Source organism: Vidua macroura, chromosome 3 (assembly GCF_024509145.1).
Source record: "Vidua macroura isolate BioBank_ID:100142 chromosome 3, ASM2450914v1, whole genome shotgun sequence".
NCBI classification, from domain to species: Eukaryota; Metazoa; Chordata; class Aves; order Passeriformes; family Viduidae; genus Vidua; species Vidua macroura.
Genome location: NC_071573.1, coordinates 24,626,424 through 24,648,556, shown reverse-complemented (window position 1 = coordinate 24,648,556; position 22,133 = coordinate 24,626,424). Strand labels below are relative to the sequence as shown.

The 22,133-nt window shown below is 35.9% G+C and overlaps 1 protein-coding gene across 6 annotated transcripts in view; it reads right to left on the bottom strand.

Moving 5' to 3' along the window:
• The window catches only part of USH2A (usherin), a 374,152-nt gene that overhangs the window by 291,257 nt on the left and 60,762 nt on the right, over window positions 1–22,133 (bottom strand). For 5 of the 6 annotated variants that reach the window (XM_053974132.1, XM_053974131.1, XM_053974134.1 and 2 more), the window contains 3 exons: window positions 18,593–19,234; window positions 13,050–13,233; window positions 7,870–8,033 (listed from right to left, as the gene is read on the bottom strand). In XM_053974132.1, the coding sequence (XP_053830107.1) occupies window positions 7,870–8,033; window positions 13,050–13,233; window positions 18,593–19,234 (990 nt within the window). Of the gene's footprint in view, window positions 1–3,377; window positions 3,537–7,869; window positions 8,034–13,049; window positions 13,234–18,592; window positions 19,235–22,133 lie in introns of all 6 variants that reach the window. The other variant, XM_053974137.1, reaches the window with a different exon arrangement.

Here is a 22,133-nt window from a genome sequence, read left to right as displayed (position 1 = left end):
TATCAGTCTAAAACATTAAAAGTAATCTCAGTTGCTATACCTAAAGTCTGTCCAGCTCTAATCCAATACATATTTATGCCTGTTCACATGCTCTTCTTGAGATTATAAACATCGCAAGTTCTCAGGTTTTTTTAGCACAGGAAAAAAAGGTCCCCTTTATCCTTTATTAGCTTCCACTGCACTTTAGCATCATTAGAGAAACTATTTTTCCACTGAACTTCTAGTTCCTGCTTTAATCGTGAAGATTAATACAATTATCTTCTCATTCCTCTTTTTCTTCAAAAAAATTATTTCAAATGTAAATCAGCATCAATATTAGTGAACATAATTAAAAAAAAAAAACCCAACCACTTTGCAAACTTTCAGATCTCTTTTTTTTATTAATTTGATGGCATAACACCAAATATTTCAACTTTGTGTGCTTTCACTTCCTCACTTTTACAATAATGCTTAAAACCTCATTTGAAAAGCATTTGATCTTGGATAAGAAGTGAAACAAAAGTGCAAATAATTATTTAAAAGATATATACAAAGCTTATATTTACCTTCCTCACCCCTACTTATCCCAGCAAATGGGCCCTTGGTCAGGTAATAATTGGCATAGACTCCATGATTCACAGAAGGCTGATCATATATATCTTTATTAAGAAACCCATTGCTCTTTTATAGACAGTTACGATACAGCTGGACCTAACTGGTCCTCCAATCCAAACCATCACCATTGGCTAATTAAGAAACCACCCTTTGGTAAACAAATCTCCATAACACACTCCACATGTTTACAATACCAGGTGCAGCAAGTTAAGATAAGAATTGTTTCTCATTCTTTTCTCTGATCTTCTCACAGACTTTTCCCAGCACAATGCCTGGGAAAGTTATCTGTTGCTGTCTGTGACCAGAGAGCTGCTGTCACACCTACTCTCCCTTATCCTTAGTTAGTAGTCTTTTTAGCATCTTTTTAGTACCAGTTGCCATTAATTGTTCCTGTACATATCCCAGAAACAGTTACATATCTTAGTCATCACAGCACAGTATAAATTTATGTACAACCATAACACCCTACATTATTTTGCCTTAAGAAATAGTTAACATTGAGTAATATATTACATGTCAGAGTACAGATACTCATAAACTTTTGCAAAGCAAATGAAGTGGATGAAGCTATTTCTATGTTCTCTCTGTACATCCACACTGGCAAGCCAGCCTTGCCCTGAATACAACTTAAAGAAGAGGACCACAAAACCCTGAGTATTGCTAGCTATTCAACCTTTGACATTGTAGCACAAAAGCAGCAGAGTCAGCCCAGTAATTGCTTACAGTACTTCAACTCCTTATAGCAATCACAACATTGTCACCAGAGTCCAGCAATAATGAGACCATGTTATGTCATCTTCAGGCCTTGCAAACCACAGTACTTCAGGCAGGGCTGGGCAACAAAAATTGTGCTAGAGAAGGGTAGGTATTTGGTGTAAGGAGATTAAATATTAGGAAAAATTTCTTCATGGTAACGGTGGTCAGGCTTTCAAATGAGCTGTCTGGAAGTGTGGTAGACTCAAGATATCTGGAAGCATTCAAAAAAGATGTAGTACTTGGGGACATGGCTTAGAGATGGCATGGCAGTGCTGGGTTCATCATTTCACTCAGTGATCTCAGAGGTCTTTTCCATCCTTAATGACTTTATGACTTGTATTTATAAGTAATTAGAAAAAAAAACCCTCAATTTGGATTTAGAATTGTTAGTAACTTTGGGGTTTTTTAACATTTTAGAGCAAGTAGTTAATTTTATCCTCAAGACCAAGACTGATCTGGGAAACCTGAGGCTGAAGTTTTCCAGAGCAGTTAAGAAAACACTGTTTTAATTGGGCATTCTGCAATACTATCATCCAGGTCAGCATGCTAATTATTCTTAATTTTCCTTGAGAAGTTCAATTTTTCTATAAAAGTCTCATTCAGCCATAAGATAATGTTAATCCAGTAGTACTCTCACCTCATAAGCATTACAAATTCCAAACTATACTAAGAAAAAAAAAACATTAGGAAAAGTTCTGTCAGCATTAACAACGTATTTTTGATATCCGAACACCAGCAGATGATTTCATATCACTAATTAGGGGGATTTCCAGGAAATGTCAAAAATGCCTTTTGAAACCAAATCTATGTTTTTAAGAAGATAATCATTATCCAGTTAAATACATCTAGAATTTTTTTGCTTTCTACAAAATATGTAGGTAGAATCATGAAATAACATCCTCAACAATGTACTGTTTCAAGTACATTATTAAACAGACGCATAACAATGAAATAGCATAGGTTTTCTTTTAAAATTAATTAATACTTTTACTAAATCTAGGCCTTTAAACCAAATTAAGGTGCTGGAATATTCTCTATTAGTTCTCTACATTTTTTAATATTTATTTCTCTCAATCTCTTAATTCCATGCTTACATGGGGTCACATACCTTTCTTCACAGTATGTACTGCAGAGTGCCCAAACTCACATCATAAGCCACATAGTAATGAACTGTAACACAGCAGCATGAACCAAAATATAGAAATGTGAGGTGCATTCCAAAGGATCTGGGTTTCCATTGAAAAATAGCTTGTTTTTCTTTTTCTCTCTCCTCTCCAGGATACAGACCAACAACTAGAGACTCAACTACTGCAAGACATTAATGCTGCTTTGCTAAGAAACTGCAACAAACTGAAGAAGCTCCTAGAACAGAGGTCAAACCTTAGTGGCATTAAACCACACCCGTCCTCTTAAAAAAAACACTTGCGTGCCAGGTATACATACAAACAGTATCCATCTCCTTTTCTTTGATAAGTGGATCAATATTAGCACAAAATGGCCTTTCCAGCTTGGACAGAGTGTCAAATCCTTTAGGACTGCCTTCTGATGATCCCTTGGCAAGCTTCAACATGAAAGAAGTGGTGCTGCTAAAGACAAATCAGGATCTACACTGATAGCTTAACAGAAGGTGCTAAAAGTTAGAGGCCACAAAAAGCTTTCCTATCTGTTAACAGTTTAAAACCAAGAAGATGAAAAAAGAAGTTTATTATGGTCTCTTCTGTTCACCCTAATTCTTTATCTGTGTATATTTCCAATAAATACTTTCAGTAAGTCAATTTTAAAGTTTTTCAGATTAAAAAGTAAAATAATTATCAGCCATTTTAGATTATTCCATTTTCCAGATTTTAGACTAGAGTATTAATTCCTTTCAAGCAGAATTAACAACACAGAAGAGTAAGTCATTAAAGGAAAACCGGATAATGTATTCAAAACCACAGAGAATGAATGAGAAATAGCTAAGAAACACCACACACAGATATAGATATATACGCACACAAATACAAAATCTTTGATGTCACCTTACTTACTATAAGGATGGTAGTCTTCAGTTGTATAAATTTCTTCCTCATCCCTATACAGCTGGTAAATAAGCCTGTTAGAATTTGGAGAGTCAGGGGAACTCCATGAAAGATTGATAACAGAGGAATTGAGAACTTCTCCTGTAGGAGGAGGTTGCTGGAAAGGAGCTAAAACATACACAAAAACTGAGGATGTAAAAATTAAGGTAATCAATAATCACACAAATTTAGTGAAAAATGCAAAGACACTGCTAAGCATTCTTCACCTTTTGCATAAATGCACAGTCATCAGGGCAAGACACTAATAGACTAAACCAATCCATCCAAATGCTCTCCAACAAAGCTTTTTATCCATGAAAAAAGTGCATATATTTAAACAGATGATGAATAAATTAATCCCTCTTTCCACCCCAAAATAAAGCAAGTGTTTTCCAAACAGGTGGGTTTTTTTTTTTCTTTTAAAGGTATTTCAAGGTCTTTACAAAATGAGAACCTATTTATATGGTCGCTTTATTGAAGTTTCTAGTTCAATTAGGATTTATTTTTTCAGAGAATTCATTCAATTTTAGCATAGACCAGGCATAACTTCCTCTAGTAAAATACAAACTGAAAGTCCAACTAAGTCCAGATTTTATTGAAGTGTTAAAATAAGCTTACTTAATATAATGAAATCACAAAAACATAAAGGGTGAATTTTTGAAGTTTATTTAGGCAGTTCACTTCCATTTGTTTCCAGTGAAATTGTAACCCATGAGAGTAAGGTATCTAGCAGTTCAAGAAATCAGCTTGACATGTTAATTTGCCAAAATATGACTCTGCTACCACCTCCATTAACTTTGAAAAATGTGCTACTTAATTGCACTAGAATTAATAAAGAGAAAAACAAACTTGAAGTTCAAAAGCCAAGTGCCTAACATTTTAAGAAAGAGAATTCAAAATCTCTCTTATAACTCTTTTGTCATCCAGTGTGTGATCATAGTCCTTCCTAAAGTAATAGCTAATACTCAAAAATGAAATTTTATATACATATATACACACGTTAACATAAACATACATTTTGATGGATGGACTCAATCATCTCAAAGGTCCTTTCCAACCTAGATAATTCCATGATTCTATATTTATGTTATTATTCAGGTCAGAGCATGAGTCCACAGCTTGCTGTAGGACCTCCAGTAATCCAGTTACACTGAGGAAAGCCCTACTCTCTGTCCCTCCTTACGCCATACATTAGCACAGAAAAAGACAGGTCTGTTTTGGCAGATAGTTACTGCTATCAATGGCAGACTGTGCCATTTCCCCATCCTCTTCACCAAGGGAGTGTGGATCTAGAGGAATTCCTTATTTTGCTTAAGGAATGAGAATAGTCCAGGGCAGCACCGAAATCAGCACATGGAGTAAACTAGCAGGAGCTGGATTCAGAACTACCCAATTAACTTTCCTCCCCTACATTAAGTATTATAGGAGAACACCAAGATTGGAAGCATGGATTTTATTCTCTTCTTTTTATAAACTATCATCTTCATTATGTGGATATTTGTGGTGTTATATTTTAGTTAAATGGTATGCTCTGTCTCACCCCTCGAAAATGTATGGTTTATTCCAAGCCTCTGATCCTCTCCTGAAGTATCACGTGTCTGTAATCCCCCATTGGCCCAAATCTTATTCTGCGCCCACTTTGAATCCCCCTGTTAAGTGTGCCAGGGGACGGGGCTCGCTCTCTCTTAACCGGCTCTCCTGGCCGGTGCTCTCAGCCCCTCTCTCCCCCCCGTCAGAAACCATGCCGCCTCCCGGGAGTAGGACCCCCAGTAAACCCTCATCTAATGAGCACCCTCAGAAGCCGTGTGGAGTCTCCTTGCCTGCCTGCTGCTATCAGCAGAGCAGAACTCACAGCTTAGGGGGCCTCCCGGGGACACCCCACAGAGTCCCCCCAAAACACGCCACTACAGATATTTGCTTAGTATCACCAGAAGTTAATTACTAAAATTCGTTCAGCCAAGCTAACAGGAGAAAAGAAGCAAAGAAGAAGTTGCAGACAGCAAATATCATGAGGACCTCAAGCCACACAAGCGATAGATGTAGAGACTTATGCCAAAATAATTGGGCACACTGTACACAGATTTTTAATACAAATCTAGAAAGTGAGATGAAGCTCTTTATTTAAAGGAAGATAATGGAAAAGCCCTGCTTCTACTGCAGTCTCTCAGCCAAGAAATAGCGCAAACTATTTCTAGAATTCATTGGATTGAACTGAACATCATCATCATCTCCCCTTAAAAAGCATAAGTTGTTCTGCTGCCAATCTGCAGCTTTTGAGTTCATCTCACTTAGGAAGTGAATGTACGCTAAAGTGTCTACAGGAGTAAAGTTTGAGAATCAGAGGAAACAAGTGCTCCTAAATCCCTTTGGCATTTAAAAGAATTTCTCTCCATGTAATACATACTTACAAGACCTGAGCAATCAGAGCAATTTACCAGCACCAGCTTCATTCTCCACTGGCAGTCTAACGCTATTGCATATTGCTTCCATAGGTTTGCTGGTTTGAATTTTAAATATGTAAGCAAAGTGCTCTACTGCACATTTTTGTGCAGCATCTAAGATACTGTTAAATAAAAAAAATGCTAAGAAAAAAGGTCTTTTCCTTAAAGAACACTATTTGGACAGTGACAGTAACTTACATTTGCTTCCCTTGGTAAAGATTTATAACCAGTAATGAATGTGTCAACAAAACACTGTTCTGCAATGAAAATAACCACAAATGCCAAACCAGGCAAAGCTCCATATGTGTGCAAGTTCAAATATTTTGGTATGAATAACCAAAAGACTCCAATTGCTATATCCTCTGTGTCCAGAAGAGGACTCCGCTTGTCATTTAGAATACTCTCTGATGTACTTTTATCTAACTAAAATCTATTATATTATTTCTCTATGTCATACTATTATTAATCAATTTTATAGTTGAATTGCTATTGACCTTTATCCAATGTGTATCCCAACACAAATAAGTAGGCTGGCTTATGTTTGTAAAGCACTTTGAAGATGAACAGCATCATAAAAGTGCCATGTATTACTATTATTACATATTCAGTTGAAACATCTTACATTTTTTAAAGAAACAATGAGCCAATCAACTGCCTGAACAATGAATAGATACTGTGCTTTTTACAGACAAGTATGGGGAAAAAGGAATCAAAACTATTTAAATACTTCCAAACTTTGAGGAAAGCTTAAAAAAATTGTCTTTGGAAATAAATCAGTCTCTTTAGGATATTTGTGACCATTTATAATGCTGTGCATTCTACAATGCATATATTAGAAATTTAAACTGATTTACAATGAAATACAAACTGGTATCAAAGTGAGAGCTGTCTCTACCTGTAAACACTTTGTACATTTATATCTCTGCTTGCAAATCTGTGGTTTTCACATATCATAGTTATGAATATCATATAAATACTCATGCAGAACACACAAAGAAATATTTTGCTGAAGGAAGATCCAGAAACATATTCCAGATATAACCTGGGAATGTCTAACCCTGTTGCTGCATTACACACGGCTACCTGAGCTAGCTGTCACAGTATCACCAGTGTGGCCATTATTAATTAGGCCTGCTGACAGAAATGTCCAGTTAGCACCTGCAGAGCTGCTCACTCATTGCTTACAGGACCTCCAGGGCTGGGCTGTTAACTGTATATGGCAGTAAGGTGTGCCACCAAAATATAACACAGCTTTCCCAGAGTGAGCTGAGCTCCTTCCCACATGGTTTGGCATTGCATAGCATGATGCCCTCAGCACTGTCTGAACACTGACCCAAAGACAACTTAAGTTAACTCAATTTTCTTATGACATATACTTTTGCCTTTTCTTCTTTAATAACTCTGACAGCTTGGAGACTGTGTGCTGGTGATCTTCATATCCAGATGTTCCACTGCAATTTTTTCATTACAATTCATAATCTGACCCTCAACATAGCATTGGCCCCACCTCACACACACCAATTTATGATGCTTTGTTACATCACATCACATATTTTTGCAAACTGACTGAAAAAGTGCTCCAGAAGGAGAATATTTGGAATTCATCACCTGGAGTAGGTTTTCAAAAGACCTTCTGTTCTTCAGACCTTCTGAAGGTGGGTGTCCTGCCTCCTGTCAGTAGCAGGAAAGGGGGCTAAGCAGTAAGTTGTACAAATGCTGTTGCATTCATGACAAAATGTGAACTATGGATTGGCTACTACAAAGAAAATGTACAAGGAAATTATGGGTTGTCACTTCTTCCCTGGGTTAAACTACAAGCCTAAGGTGTGTGTGACACAAAGGATTCTACACATCTCTCTAGAAAACAACCCTACTATACAGTAAAAATCACCTGAACTTCAGTGACCGTATATTTGGGGGTGGGGAGGGACTAATTTACTGCTGACCTAATTCAATACTCACTAAATCAATTAAAAACTTTAATTTGAAAGACATGCTTTTAAGACCTAACATCCACTTACTTTTACTGCAGCCAAAGAGGTTGTGGACATCCAAATTACTGGCATCGGGAACACAGTTGTCACATTTCAAGCCAGTTACAAATTGTTTACAAACACACTGTCCAGTAACAAGATGACAAGTCCCACTAATGGCTCCTGCAGGATGACAATTACAGTGCTGACATCTATAAACAAAAACAAATCAAGGAAGTCATCAACACACATCAACACTTCAGTTAAGCACAGTAGGGTTTTGTTTAAAAGATTCTTGGGCAACATAATTAAAACATCATAAACAGTTCAGCAGTCTGAAACAGAGCAGAAAATCCATTAGCGTGATTAAAAAAAACTTACAAAAAAGGTGCGCACTATAAAAATAAATATTTCACTGCCAGAATAATATTCTAATTTATATAAAAATAGCTTAGAATTAAAGAGCTTTTATATATATTGATCCATACACAAACTGGACAATAATGTTCGGTAATAACCACATTATGCACTCAGTCCTACATCTTTACTCACACAACCTTTCTTGAGAGCTGGAGAGTTCAGTGATACATATAGAAGCAGCTGAAGAGGTTCCTGCACAAAATAGGTAACCGTCTACCTCAGGGAAAACTACACTTTAGTTGGGAAAAATAAATCAACTATTTCTTGCCCACAAAGGCAACTTAAGGTTGAAAAAAATAACATGCTGTGAATAAAGGAGAATGAATGGTGACCAAAACTGAGAAAAAAACCCTCAGATTAAAACTGTGACAGGAAACAAAACAGCAAAAATACTAATATTATAACAGAAAGCACAACATCTTTGCAGCCTGAAGGATAAAATTTGAAATAACTACAGTGAATAATTAATTAAATGTGCAAGCAAATTATTTTTAAATTAAAGAGAACAAAAAAATTAAAAGCACTGGTGTCACACAAACACCATGCTTCAATTCTGTAAATCTCTCTGGCACCAGTAAAATACTTTCAGGATTAATGTATGCTTTGGCTTTTGCATGTGAAACCTCTTGTGATCAACTTGCTCTTCACCTGATACACTATTTCCCCACTGACACTCATTTATAGCACCAATGTCAGATTGTACAAATATTCAAAGAGTTTAAACACATCAGAAATTAAGCAAAGCAAATGACTACACATACTGTTATGCTACCCCTTGCAATAGACTGCCATTATTACTCATAATAAAGTCAACAGTGGCAAATAAAACTTCCCACTTTAGATTCTAATTTCACTATATTTTAATTGCTGCAGATTAAAAGAGCTCTGAAAAGCCATGGTCTGGGGAACAGGTGGGAAGGTACATTGCAGCTAAAACATACTGGGAAGCCTGCAGTTCCCTCCCCTTGTCCTGAGCTGGAAAACTCCAATCCTCAGGCATAAGCAACATCAGCCTCAAGGGAATTTTAAATTTCTCCAGACGCCAGGTCCCAAGGTGACGAAGCAGCAAAAAGAAGACACCAGAGAAGTCCAAGGCAGTCATGCTATGCCCCCTTTATTCTGCTAGCCCAAAGACTAAACAAGAGTCAATTTATATTTGGCTGATCTTTCCTTGGCCAGTTTCACCAGACCCAAGGAAATATGTGGTGGTGCCTTTACACAAGTTACTTTGCCATCTTCCCAGTCACCACAATCACACCTTGATCTGTATCTCCTACTATCTTCATGAAAGCAGAAAAAAAAGTGAGTTCAATTATGTTTTAGGTATTAGCTTCTTAAGGCAAGGGAGAGAGGAAGGGAAGGTGGAAACTGTTTTCACATTAGGACACTAAAATTCAGGTCAATAATCAGTGAAATAGGCATTAAATGTGACAGATTTTTAAACAAGCTTAAGGAAATTCTTCACATACGTTTTCTGCCTATCGCAGAGCTCTCTGTATTAGAGTTCCTTTACTCCACAGCAGCTCGTGCTATGTGATCTCCTGGGGAATCATTCAACACCCTTAAAAAGGCTGATAAAAGCTAAAGCTGCAAAATAAGCTGCAAATTTGTTTTATGGACTAATATCCTTTTGAGAATAAATAAAATACATTCTCTCTTGGAAACCACTATACTGCAGTTTGCTCTCTTTTACAGTCAAGAGAAAAGGGCAATTTTTTCAAAAGTCTTTTCATCTACAGACAGTGCATCCAAATCCCCCTTTAAATAGAGGTTTTGTTTAGAGTATTTTAACTAAAAACCCAGTTTAGTTACAAAAAAAAATATTTGCTCAGTAAGAGTATTTTATTATTATTTTGTAATTTCATTATATGCTGATTATTTAGTTGGGGGGGATGTTGACAGAAGTTTCTTAATAGATAAATAGAGAAATACAAGTTTCTCTTATTGTTCCTGTATATTATTGCACCTCTTATGAATAAGGGTCTCCTGATTATTCTAGTCATGATTATGATTCACACATGACAATCAAACTCAATACTCATACAGTCACCATGATAGTTTTCAGCCTGGAGGGTGGGGCTGTTCCTTTCTGCTTGTTGCATTTTTCTTCTAGGAAAAATGTAGGCTTCCTGCTTTCACCTATACTGAATGAGGCTCCTGATTCTGCAAATAACAGCAGATATTTCACCATATTCTGCTTCATGGGATTACACATTATTTCTGTGTAATCACATGCATCATGTTATTTAACAGCAAAATATTAGAACTGGATTTATTGTTAGGCACAGTTCATGCTTTTCAGTCAGAATTAAGGATTCAGTCAATTATGAATTTTCAAAAAACATATCCAATTATTTTAAAATATACGTAACTTTTAATCATGTGAGAAATATTTGCTGTATCTTGTCAAATGCTACTTTTTCAAGGTACTCTGAGTCAAACATATTGGAGTTTTATTAAAACAAAATTATATATAATCAAGGAAAACAGACTTTTAAAACATGGAAAGAGAAATGTCATGCCAAGATGAATTGTGATATTGATTTTCTGAGGATAAATGGTTTTTGTAATATTAATATAGAGAAACCTTTATTACATTGACTCTCTAGGTGCAGTTAGAGCCTCTCCAGCAATCTGTTTAAAATCTTCATTTTTCATCCTTATGGGAAAACCTCACTTGCTAAATGGATTTCATAAACAGTAATCTGCCAAGATATATATATAAATAGATAAACAATTTGTGTTGTTCATTGACCAGTTCATTATAGTAAACAATACAGAGGTAAAGCATTTCAAATGTGTACAGATGCTCAGAACCATTTACAGATCTGCTCAGATTGCTGCAAACACTCAGTATTCCTAATTTGTTAAAAGCCAAGAAATTTTTCCTTCTTCATAACCTGAAATGCATTAAAGAATGCATGGAGTTCCTGTTTTATCTCAAACACCACAAAATCCATCAGCTCACATATACATTCAGAGTGGGAGAATTTTAAAGCTTCACAATCTCTGTGTATCACAGCTTCTGCTTCTTTTGTGCTACTGTGTAAAGACAGATATGTCTTTGCCACTACAGATAGCTCACATCCTTTTCTGTCATTAAAAGACACTTGGAGCAAGGATGGCTTAAATGACCTGGCAACTTTATAGAGAAACAAAAAGCATATTACTCTTATTATGAAGATATTAACAGTTAAAGAAATGGAATAAAATAGATTAACAAATAAAGACCTGCATTATCATTGTCAGTGGATAAAAGTCTGCCTGAGGAACAAAGGTACATTGCCCAAGAAAACAACAATGAAAAGGGAGCCAAGAAAAAGGAACATAAGTTCATCATGTTAATGTACAACGAGAGTAGTCTTCAATACTGCCATGAGGATTAACTAGTATTAAGACATTAAAGTCAATTCAGATTCAAATCCCAGAACTCTAAAAACTTTGTATCTTTACAACAAGGTCTGTATCTAGATGATTTATATTTCCACATTTTGAATTGCAAAAGACAGGTTAAAATGCAGGTATTTGAAAGCCAGTATCTAGCTCAGAAAAGCTATTGCTTAGCACAAATGTATTAAAACGGAGGGGCGAGGGGAGAATCTATTCCAAGTAACTAAAATAAAAAGGTATCATTAATATTAAGGAAAATATATTTCAAAGGGAACTTTAATATTACACAGACTTTATTTCTCACCATTAGAAATGACAGGAAGTGAAAATAGGAAGTCCTTATTTCTACAGATTACGTTATGGCTATTAGCAGATGCCTCTGTGACCCGAAACAGTAAAAAATAATTTTAAAAATCTCTTAATGAGTGACAGTAACATAAAAGTTAAAGTGAAAAATCTGCAGAACAATGTCAAATATATGCAGGATGACATTGCTAATCACTGCCTAAAAGCGTGTCTACCCCACACTAGCTAGGGGAGAGGAGCAAAGGGAGGGGAACATTGTACAGGTTTTGCTTTTGCCTGTGGTATGTGGGTTTGGCTTTTTTAAAAGGCAAAAATACCAAATACAACAAAACAATTTACCACCATCAGTTTGCATGAAAAGATAATTGCATAAGAGCTGTGCAATCTTTCTGGACAATATTTTAAAAGGAAGTTGAGATTGTGAGGACTAGGTAAGAAAGACGATTCTGGAAAAAAAAAAGCACAATTGTTGAAATAACAGTGCACAATACAGGTATGTTTTCCCCTTATAATCCAGAGAATCCATATAATTTCAATGTACCTAAAGACGTCAGGCTACATTAGAAGTACAATTTACCTTGTGGCACATAACAAATTGTTGCAAAACAGTACACTGCTTCAGAAAAACAAAATTTTAAGAGTAAAGGTGCAGTGAATATTTTACCAGAAGAAATTTGGGAAGTCAGGGATATCTGTAGTTTTCCCTTTCTCTCCCCGCCCCCACCCACTAAATATTCTTGAAATCTTCAATAGCATTCACTAGTTGCAAGAATGGCAAATTACCTGCATTTTAATAGTCAATGTTTAACACCTCAGAAAACAACACATCTTACTGAAGATGCAGAGAAAACATAGGAAAGCAATTAACTAATTGCTATAACTTAGCCTTATACATCTTTCATACTGTTACTACTTAAATCCATGGTAAAATTTCTATTTCCTTCAGCTCATGGGAGCACAGGGGATTGTGTAATGTATCACATGTAAATCAGAGTGCACACATGAACCTACCTAGAGCACATCTTTCCATTGTCACTAAACCCTTGACTGAGCCAGGAGGAAAAATGTAACAAGGAGGTTATAAGTGACCTGTAAAAAAAAGAAACACTCACCTCCCTGTGACAGAGTCAAATCCAAAATAAAGTTCTTTGCAACGTTCACATGTCTGTCCTGTAACAGAGGTGTCTTGGCAACTACATTGGCCAGTGAGTTTATCACAGATCTGATTCACAGAACCAGCTATGTGGCACAGGCATGGCAGACAGCCAGTGATGCTGGATGGAGAAAAATAAAAACCTGCAAAAGAAAGAGATTTTGAGAATGTTGGTTATCACTCTTCAGACTCTTAGCCAGTGCAAATGCAAAATATGGGGAGTACATTAACATGTCTGTGGGGAAAGTAAAGACCCAAGGACATGAGAAATACTTATGAATGCAGCACAAGTGGGAGAAACAAAAAAAATAACATAAAGAGAAGAGACATTTGTCCATTCCAGTCTGAGATGTCAGGTCTGAAAATGGCCAGCTGCAAACCATAAGAAACACACATATCTTCTTAAGAATGTCTCTTAATTTTTATCAACCAGTGGTTGACTTAATCCTTGAAATAAGATAGTGTTTCTTGGGAAAAACAACATTTGACAAGCATTTCTTATTTATATTTCACTCCTCCTTAACACAGAGCTTGTAACCTACAAAAATACTTTCACACAAAATAATAAACTGATAAAAGAAAGTTACACCTCTGGTATTAAACAGCTTTCACCCTGAATCCTGTCCTGTTCCTGTACTATTTCAAATTAGGAATTTGAGCATTCATTTCACATTCCCCACAGTATATTTGGTATGCTTCTGCTATGCCACCTTTCATCCTATTGCCCTCGCAAGCAATCTTTATTTATGCTGATATTTATCTATTACTGAAAAACACAGATACAGTTTATACACCTCTAATCTGGTCATTTAAGAATTTACTTATTATTCACAACCTCACCTGAAGTTCCTAACAAAAGAGCTTTTACACACATTCTCTTGATGATGCTGTTCCACTTGCATAATCTATTTCACAATGTATGGACTTATTTCATTCTTAATAATTTCTTTCTGATCAGAAGAAAATTCAAGTAATGGCACACTAGTAAAAATATAATTACGTAAGTTTCCAAAACATTTTCTATTTTAACCTGATTACTAATAAACATTTAACTGTTTTGTTCACACAACTTGCTCTTCTCTTTATTTTTTCCCCTCCCCCCTTGAAGGAGTACAGTTTATTAAAACATAGCAATGCTTGAGAGCTCTGCAAACGATCCTGATGCCATAGTATTAAGAGACACTGGACAACAATAAGTACCTATCTTGGAACATGAATTCTAAAATAGAGTCATTGATATGAGTTTCCATCTCCTTTAGCTGGTTGCTATTAGTTATTATTGTACAACTTCAATAGAAAAATTTCAGCTGCTACTGAGATATGCAGCATTTGCACAGACTTCTCACTTGCCCTCTCTCCAGATCAAGTTCAATCAGTAGTTTCTTAGTCATGTTCTCAGGTACTGAATATTTTTTGCTGTCCAATAACTTCCTGCTGTCCAATAACTGTCCTGCTTTATAATAAGGAGCCCAAAATTATATTGTAACATGTCATATTGCCCAAGGCCTTATTATTTGTCTTACAAGAGATAGCTCTATATATACACCCCTAGGGTGGTATTCTCTGTCTTTGCAGCAGTACTGCACTGTGAGTTCATATCCAAATAGCAGAGGAACTAAACAAATTGAAAACATTAGAATTTTACTGCTCAAATCTTTGTTCAAGTTTAGCCTCTGGTCCTCAGTGAGATAAATCTCAAGTGGACAGTGAAGTGATATCAGTCTCCAGTTAACATACATTCGCATCATAAAAAACCACGCTGTTGGCACTTTATTCCAGAGAGGCCCCAAACAGAGGCAGCAGAGAGAGCAAATAGCCTGAAGTTATTAGTGAGGCAGCATGTATTATCTCCTGCTGCACTTCTCTGCGCTCTGCAGTGCCCATCCTGTGCATAAATACAGGAGACCATTTCCCAGCAATGTCACTCCTGAGCACAATGAATGACTCCACTCGAAGAACCTAACAGGAAGGCTGGAAACAAGTTGAAGCCTTGGACTCGTGCAGAAGGTCAAAGTACTTCTTCAGGACCCACTTTATAGTTGCAGTAAGTGGTAAGCACTCTGGCTAAACCAGATCCTTGTCCATCTGAAATTTTGCACAGAACTATGATTCTATGATTTGTACAAAATAACATCTAAGAGAAGTCTATAATGGGTAAATAAGCACATCTCTAGAAAACAAATTAATTTTCCCTGAGCAGGATCAATTATTACAGCATATACTGCTTTTATCGTAGCAGTGAAATCACTAATTATAATCTATACCTTAGTATTAAACATCCTGGCTCTCCTACAGCCACACTGCCTAAACCACTGTAGAGCAGTGAAGGATTTGGTAGGATATTTTTTATTATAATCTTTTAGAAATGCTCTAAAAGTTTCTGGACACTACCACAATTACTTTTTTTTTTCCCAGAAGCAGCAGGTAAAGGCAAAACATTTTTTTAAAAGTGAGGGATAGGAAAATGCGAAAACTTTCTTTCCCCAACTAATTTGTAAGTAAATCACCATGATCAAATGTAGAGGAAAAAAAGGAAACGCGAGATTACAAATTCATACTGTTTGTCATAATCATTATTATTTACTTTCACTTTCTAGAATTTGACTCCACCTAGGAAAGAGTAACAACTCAATGCAAGCTTAATTTACAGCAAGGTTAGAAGGGCTCATAAAAGTTGCTTTATGAATGATCCACTGTTGTATAATAGAGCCAATTTCCAATTTTAAGACAGCCACCGCAAATCTCTCTGAGATCTATGTATGTAACTAGTATTATGCTTATTCTTTTTCAGATTTTTTTTCCAATTCAACCATAACTGATCACATTTGTCAATCAAATACACTTTTCAAAAGGAAGAATGAAAGTCATAGCAAAGTATTCCGCTTCTTTTTTTAATCATCCTCTTCGCATTTCTCCCACCGTATAGAGAAGGAACACATGACCAATTCCTTAGCACTTTTACATGTTTACCATCTATGGCAGTAATGATCATTTCTTAACCACAGGCTAGGCTTCAAAATGCACAGCTACCCACAGCAGCAATGTTGTCACAAGACAATTCACATTTTTCTGGCCAAGAGAGGTAGTATGTGCACAAACCCTCAGTACTGGTGCAGACACATCCTACATGTCCCTTTACATCTTTTCTATACTATGTAGCATTCTACACAAACCTGTGGTTATGGAGTAAAGAACTTGCAAAACAAAATGCCTTCTTTACAGCTTTGCTGCTCTTGTAACAAGATCCAAAACCTGTGTTGAATAGGATTTGTGTGGCACAAATCTCAGTCAGCAACACAGTTCGAGAATGAGGCAGGGACAAAATGCTCACAGCAATTTGGGGGTTGAAGAGAACCTGTGTTTTGACCACTGCAGCCCAAGACATCTCAAAAGCAAGTTTCTGTACAAGGTAAAACTGCTTTCCTTTTGTTTCGTGCTAGAATCAAGTGTTCCTCTCTTTGCATACACCATTAGTTTAAAGAAAAAATAAATGTACACCAATCTACCAAAATGTTACTTGTATGAAAACAAACTGGAAAACAGAAGGTCATGGGTACAGTCTAACAGATGAAACACATGGCTGAACGCACCAAAAAGAGCTTTAAGAAAAACAATCTCCTTATAAAATAATTTCCAAAAGCTACAACCAGTTTGATCTTTTCTCAGTTGGCAACTCTTCCTGCATTAAAATTTTGGTAACTTCTGAAAACTTCTCAGATTTTATCAAAGCACATAAAAGATATGCTACACTGGGACATAATTTTAAATGCCACTTAACTTTAGTCATGAAATGTCTCAACAGACGCAGAAATCCTCAGTATGTTTTCAGGGCTGCCATTATTAACTAATTTGTGTGTGCTTTAATTAGGCTACATACACACTTGGAGTACATTTTCTTATATATCTGGAGTACCTTTTCTTATCTTTGTCCCAAAACAAAGCCATAGGACATGTCTACATACTTGAAACCAATTAATATCTTCTATATTTCTATATAGAAGACTTTTTATACTCTTCCTTGTTTGGGAGAAATGTCTCTTTTGGCACATACTAACAAAGAATATTTATATAAAAGTTAGAAATATTAAACATCTAAATGAGCTCTCAGTAAAACAGCAAAAATAGCACAGCTCACTCAGCTCTAATTAGAGCAATACAGTGCTTTTACAAATATAAGAATTTACACTTTCACCTGCAACAGAGAGCTCAGTGCTCAGCACATACATGCTTAAAGCTATTAGTTAGAAAATTTAAAAATAATACTTACACAAATACTTTTAAATTTATTTCTCTTTTTACCAGGAACTATTGTGGGACTATTCCTCTGAGTGCCATGTACGCTTTTCTAAAAACCAGCCTGTTCACACTATCAATTAAACCTTTTTAAACCATTTAGTTCTGCATAAACCCTGGCCTTTCTTTTCCAAGGACAAGGGCGGTCACTGACTCGGGGAGCCTTGACATCACTCCTCTGCCGATCTCTGATTAAGTGGCTGCTGTAGAGGGTTAGCAGGTCAAATAGCACTGGAGGAGGAACTAAGAAAAACAGAATGCTGCCTTATTTATTAGTATATGTACCTAAAATAATTTAAATGAAAGCATTTTAAAAAATACTTAATGGAGGTTAAGCAGCTTTTTTAACCTCTGTTCAAATTATTGAATGGCATATTAAAACCAATGGAGCTATAATGTACCTTTTAATGTGACCTGCTACTTGAATAAATTGCATATGTATTTAATTTGAACTAAATCTATCTGCTTAATATTATGATGAAGGGTAGGTTAACATTACCTATAGTTTCACTTTACCCACTTACTTTTTAAAACAAAAACATTGAAATATAACTACAGAGCTCCCCACTTAAAATGAACTTTTAAACTCTGTTTACAAATATGGCACAAAATCTTGAACGAATATGTAGCAAACTGCAAATATCACCTACTTGAAGGGCCAAACTGTAAGCAGTCCTCATGCAAGCCAGCACAACCCCAACAAAGCGAGGCAGGTGAATACTTAAGTGGCATGTTTGCCAGCCTCATCAAAGTTTAAGCAACCATCTCTGTGCCTCCTGCCATGCTCAGCTTTATGCATGAAGTGCCCTTCCTGAAAAGCATGCACTCTGCCTTCCAAATCCACATTTTTCATTATGAGGATAACTGCTGTTCATTAGATTATGCCAATTTACCTCTTATTCAGGGACTGGGACATGATTATTCGTATATTTTCTCGATATCTAGAAGTAGCCTAACCTTATTTTCAACAAATTGAAACTGCAGTAATAATACAGATTATACAACATCTGAAAATAGAATAAATATTTGGTGGTGATTAGGAAAATAATGCTTCCTTCTCACTCACACAATTAGGAAGAAACAGAAAAATAATTATATGTCAGAGACATGTCAGACATGAAGCTGTCCAAATACATATTAAAAACTGCAGGAAATTATAAACAAAGCAAAACTTACTGCATCAAATGAATTGTCTTCCCATTTCCTTACCTGGTTTACACTCATCACACCTTCTCCCCTGGCGCTGAGGCAGACAGACACACTGCCCAGAAACGTGGTCACAAGCTGTTCCTGCCAACGTGCCCAGAGTGTCACAGTGGCAGGGCTGGCAGCCACGGGCGTTGCTCATGCTGAGGTTGTACGTCTGCAGCATGCACTGACTGCACCGAAGGCCAGTCACACCAGCTTTGCAAGGACATTGTCCTGTCGATTTGTCACAAAGCAGAGAGCCATTTACCGTCCCTGCCTTCTCACAGTTACATGGCAGACAAAGGAAGGAGTGACCTTTCTGCACTCTGTGGTACCCATCCAGGCACTCGTCGCAGCGCCTTCCCCCTATATTTGGTTTACACACACATTGCCCTGTCCTCACATCGCACACGGTTCCTGAAATGGACCCTGCAGCATCACATTCACAAGCCTTGCAACCAGTTACATCCAGCCCATAAAAGTTGTCCATGCAGGTGTCACAGAGAAGCCCTTTCACTCGTTCTTTACAATTGCACTGCCCGGAGAGAGGGTTGCAGAATTGGTTCACTGAGCCGTGGCTGTTGCACCAACAAGGCTCACATCCATCTTCATTAGAATATCTGAGAGCTTTAAATCCAAAATTGCAACTATCACACCTCAGGCCTGGAAAGAGAAAAGGAATTAATAAAAAAACCCAAATCTTAAAAGCTATTAATTTCATTTTTAAAAAATGTAAGTATACTACAATTAAATAAAAAAAGAAGGGGAGGATTGATTCTTCACCAGAATAATTAACAGGAGTGACGAGGCTGCACAAATCAATTGAATAACTGTGGCATCCCAAAAATCTGTTTACTTTTCCAATTTGTTTCAGAAGCAATGCATTTCTTCTGGCCTCTTAACACAATTTAAGATACTTCTGCAAGAGATTCTTTGTAACATTTCTAAGACAAAGCACAATTAATCCCCAGAACAGCACCTGTTGCACAATCAATGCCTATGTGAACTCTTCACCTTATATTGCAGAAATGCAATACACAGAGAATTGCACTAGGCTCACAATCTGTTCTGATAATAGATTTATATATTGTATTAAATACATTAAATATACACTGGCACAGCACAAGTTAGACTAACTATAACAAATTATTTGCTTAACACCATACTTCAGTTTTATCATTGATTGTATTTATGTTAGTCTTTATTGTTAGCCCGTACTGAAAGCAGAGAATGTTTTCCATAATCCAAAAGGAAATATTTTTATCTAAATGTGTGATTTAGTTAACTCCTGCAGTACATTAAAATAGAAACTGTTTTCTTCATGCTTCATCCTGTAGTTTTATTAGCTTTGTTTTCAAAGTCAATGCTTGCTTTATCCCTGCCCCGAGGGATGGCATTTATATGTTAGTTTATAAAATGTACATTACAAGAAAGCAAACTAGATTATTATACGAAAAATGCAAATTCAGTTATGTATTTTTCCCTTGCAGAGGGAAAATCCTTCACTATGAAGCTATGATTTGATTGTTTCATATAGGAAAATATAAATACAATCTTCTAGCAAAATACTGTCATCATTTTAAAAATATACAAAACCATACAAAAATACACCTAGCAACTTACATGTAGAAAAATAAAACTAAAAATGGTAGGGAATGAATTATATATATGGATAAAAACTCAAAATCTCCAACAGGAGGCAAGTTCCTTTAACAGTGATGAATGACTCACCTAAGGCATATCATTTAATTTCAATAAGGAAAATAAAAAAGGACCACTATTGCTGCAAATTTTAAAAATAACTGTATTGTTAACAAGAATTATGACTCATTTTGAACTATTAAAATTGGTCTACATGGATTCATATCATATCAGTTTTAAAAATATGCGCAGTGCTTATTTGAATATGCCATACATATTCCTGACAGGTAATCTATTCCTAACGATACTGAGGAAGGCCTACAGGGCATCACATTCAATGTTAACAAGTACAGGGGAGTTAGCACGCTTGGCATTTAATTCACATTCTTCTACCTTTTTATTCTAGATGAATGACCTACTTTAATAAAATTATTGGTGCTAATGTATTTTACTGGTGATAGAATCATTAGTAAGATTTAACAGTTGTGTTAACTCTAACAGTTCATGTTTCATAACATTGCAGTCCATAGTTGCATTTTTCTGTTATCGTGTTTGTTTAAATAGATAAAATGGCAACAGACAGATTGCTCTAAAAACCAATTTAGAAATCCAAAGAGGAAAGTCCCCTGGTAAAGTTTGCTGCACACATTTCAATATACAGAAGCTTATTTACAATTGGTTTGGAAAACAAAAAAATAGATAATCTAGTCTGGAAAGAATTAGGTCTTTATCCTGCAAACAAACACTTGCATAACTACAGCCCCCCATCATAGCTACAGATAAGTACAGAAAGCATAGATCTACACTTTTTTTTTTTTTTTAAACAACTATTTCAGTGAAAATAAAAATAATTCTTAATGTTTTCACCAAGGGGAGAAAATGTAATATGTAGATAACCAAACATGTGAGAACCAGACTGGGAATTTCTTGTCTGCCAAACTGCCACCAAATTAAGAAGTGTTTTCACAGGTTCAAACGTAAAATGTGGGCAATGAATATATAATTAAGAATGCTCTGAAGTCCTTTTTCTTGAAGGAAGAGAACGGGTTTAAGATGCACAGAGATTTTCTACTCTTAGCACCCTTTTCATTTTGTACGAAAAAGATAGGATTCCACAGGAAAAAGGACTGAAACTGTTCAGGCTTCAATCTGTTTAGAGTTATTTTCATTATTTGTTGTTATTCTACATTTTCTTCTTTCTTCTCATTTCCAAAAGCAACAAAGACAACATTACAAATGAGTCAACATTCACAAGTGAAGGTATATATAATATCAAATACATTAACATGTACTTGAACATTATTAATGCAACCTAGAACCTGGTTAGGGTGAAGAAAAAATAGATTACTAATTCTGTTAATAACAAAGCAGAAGAGGAATTTTTCTTTTTGAGACATATGTATAGTCTGAGACATGTACAGTTACCATGCAAGGCTCACTTTATCAGGAAATTCTCCTTGCATAATATTCCCATACATCAACATTTCAAAGTGTATTATATATACTGTGTATTTTGGGCACTTGATAAATTTTGTCCTTATGTGGCTGTGGCTCCCCTCAAATATGCTGGAAGTAATAAATTGCTATAATCAAATCTAATTTCTGAAAAATACCTGTGGGAGTAACAAACAAAAAAGCACGTCTTGTAAAAAAATGATAAATAACACAGAAGGAAGCAGTTTATTATAATCAGCTTGGCATTGAATTACAAAATTAAAATTATGTGGCCCTTGATAACTAACCCTAGCTATGTACATGATCTGTGGAATTATGTTGACTTATTTTGCATTTCATAGGAACAGTTCAAAGAAATATAATAGAAAAAAATTGATAGATTTATCACAAAGGACCCTGTAGCACAGAATATTTTGAGAAAAAAAAATCCATTTATTTTGGTCTATTAAGAAAACTAGCATGGAAA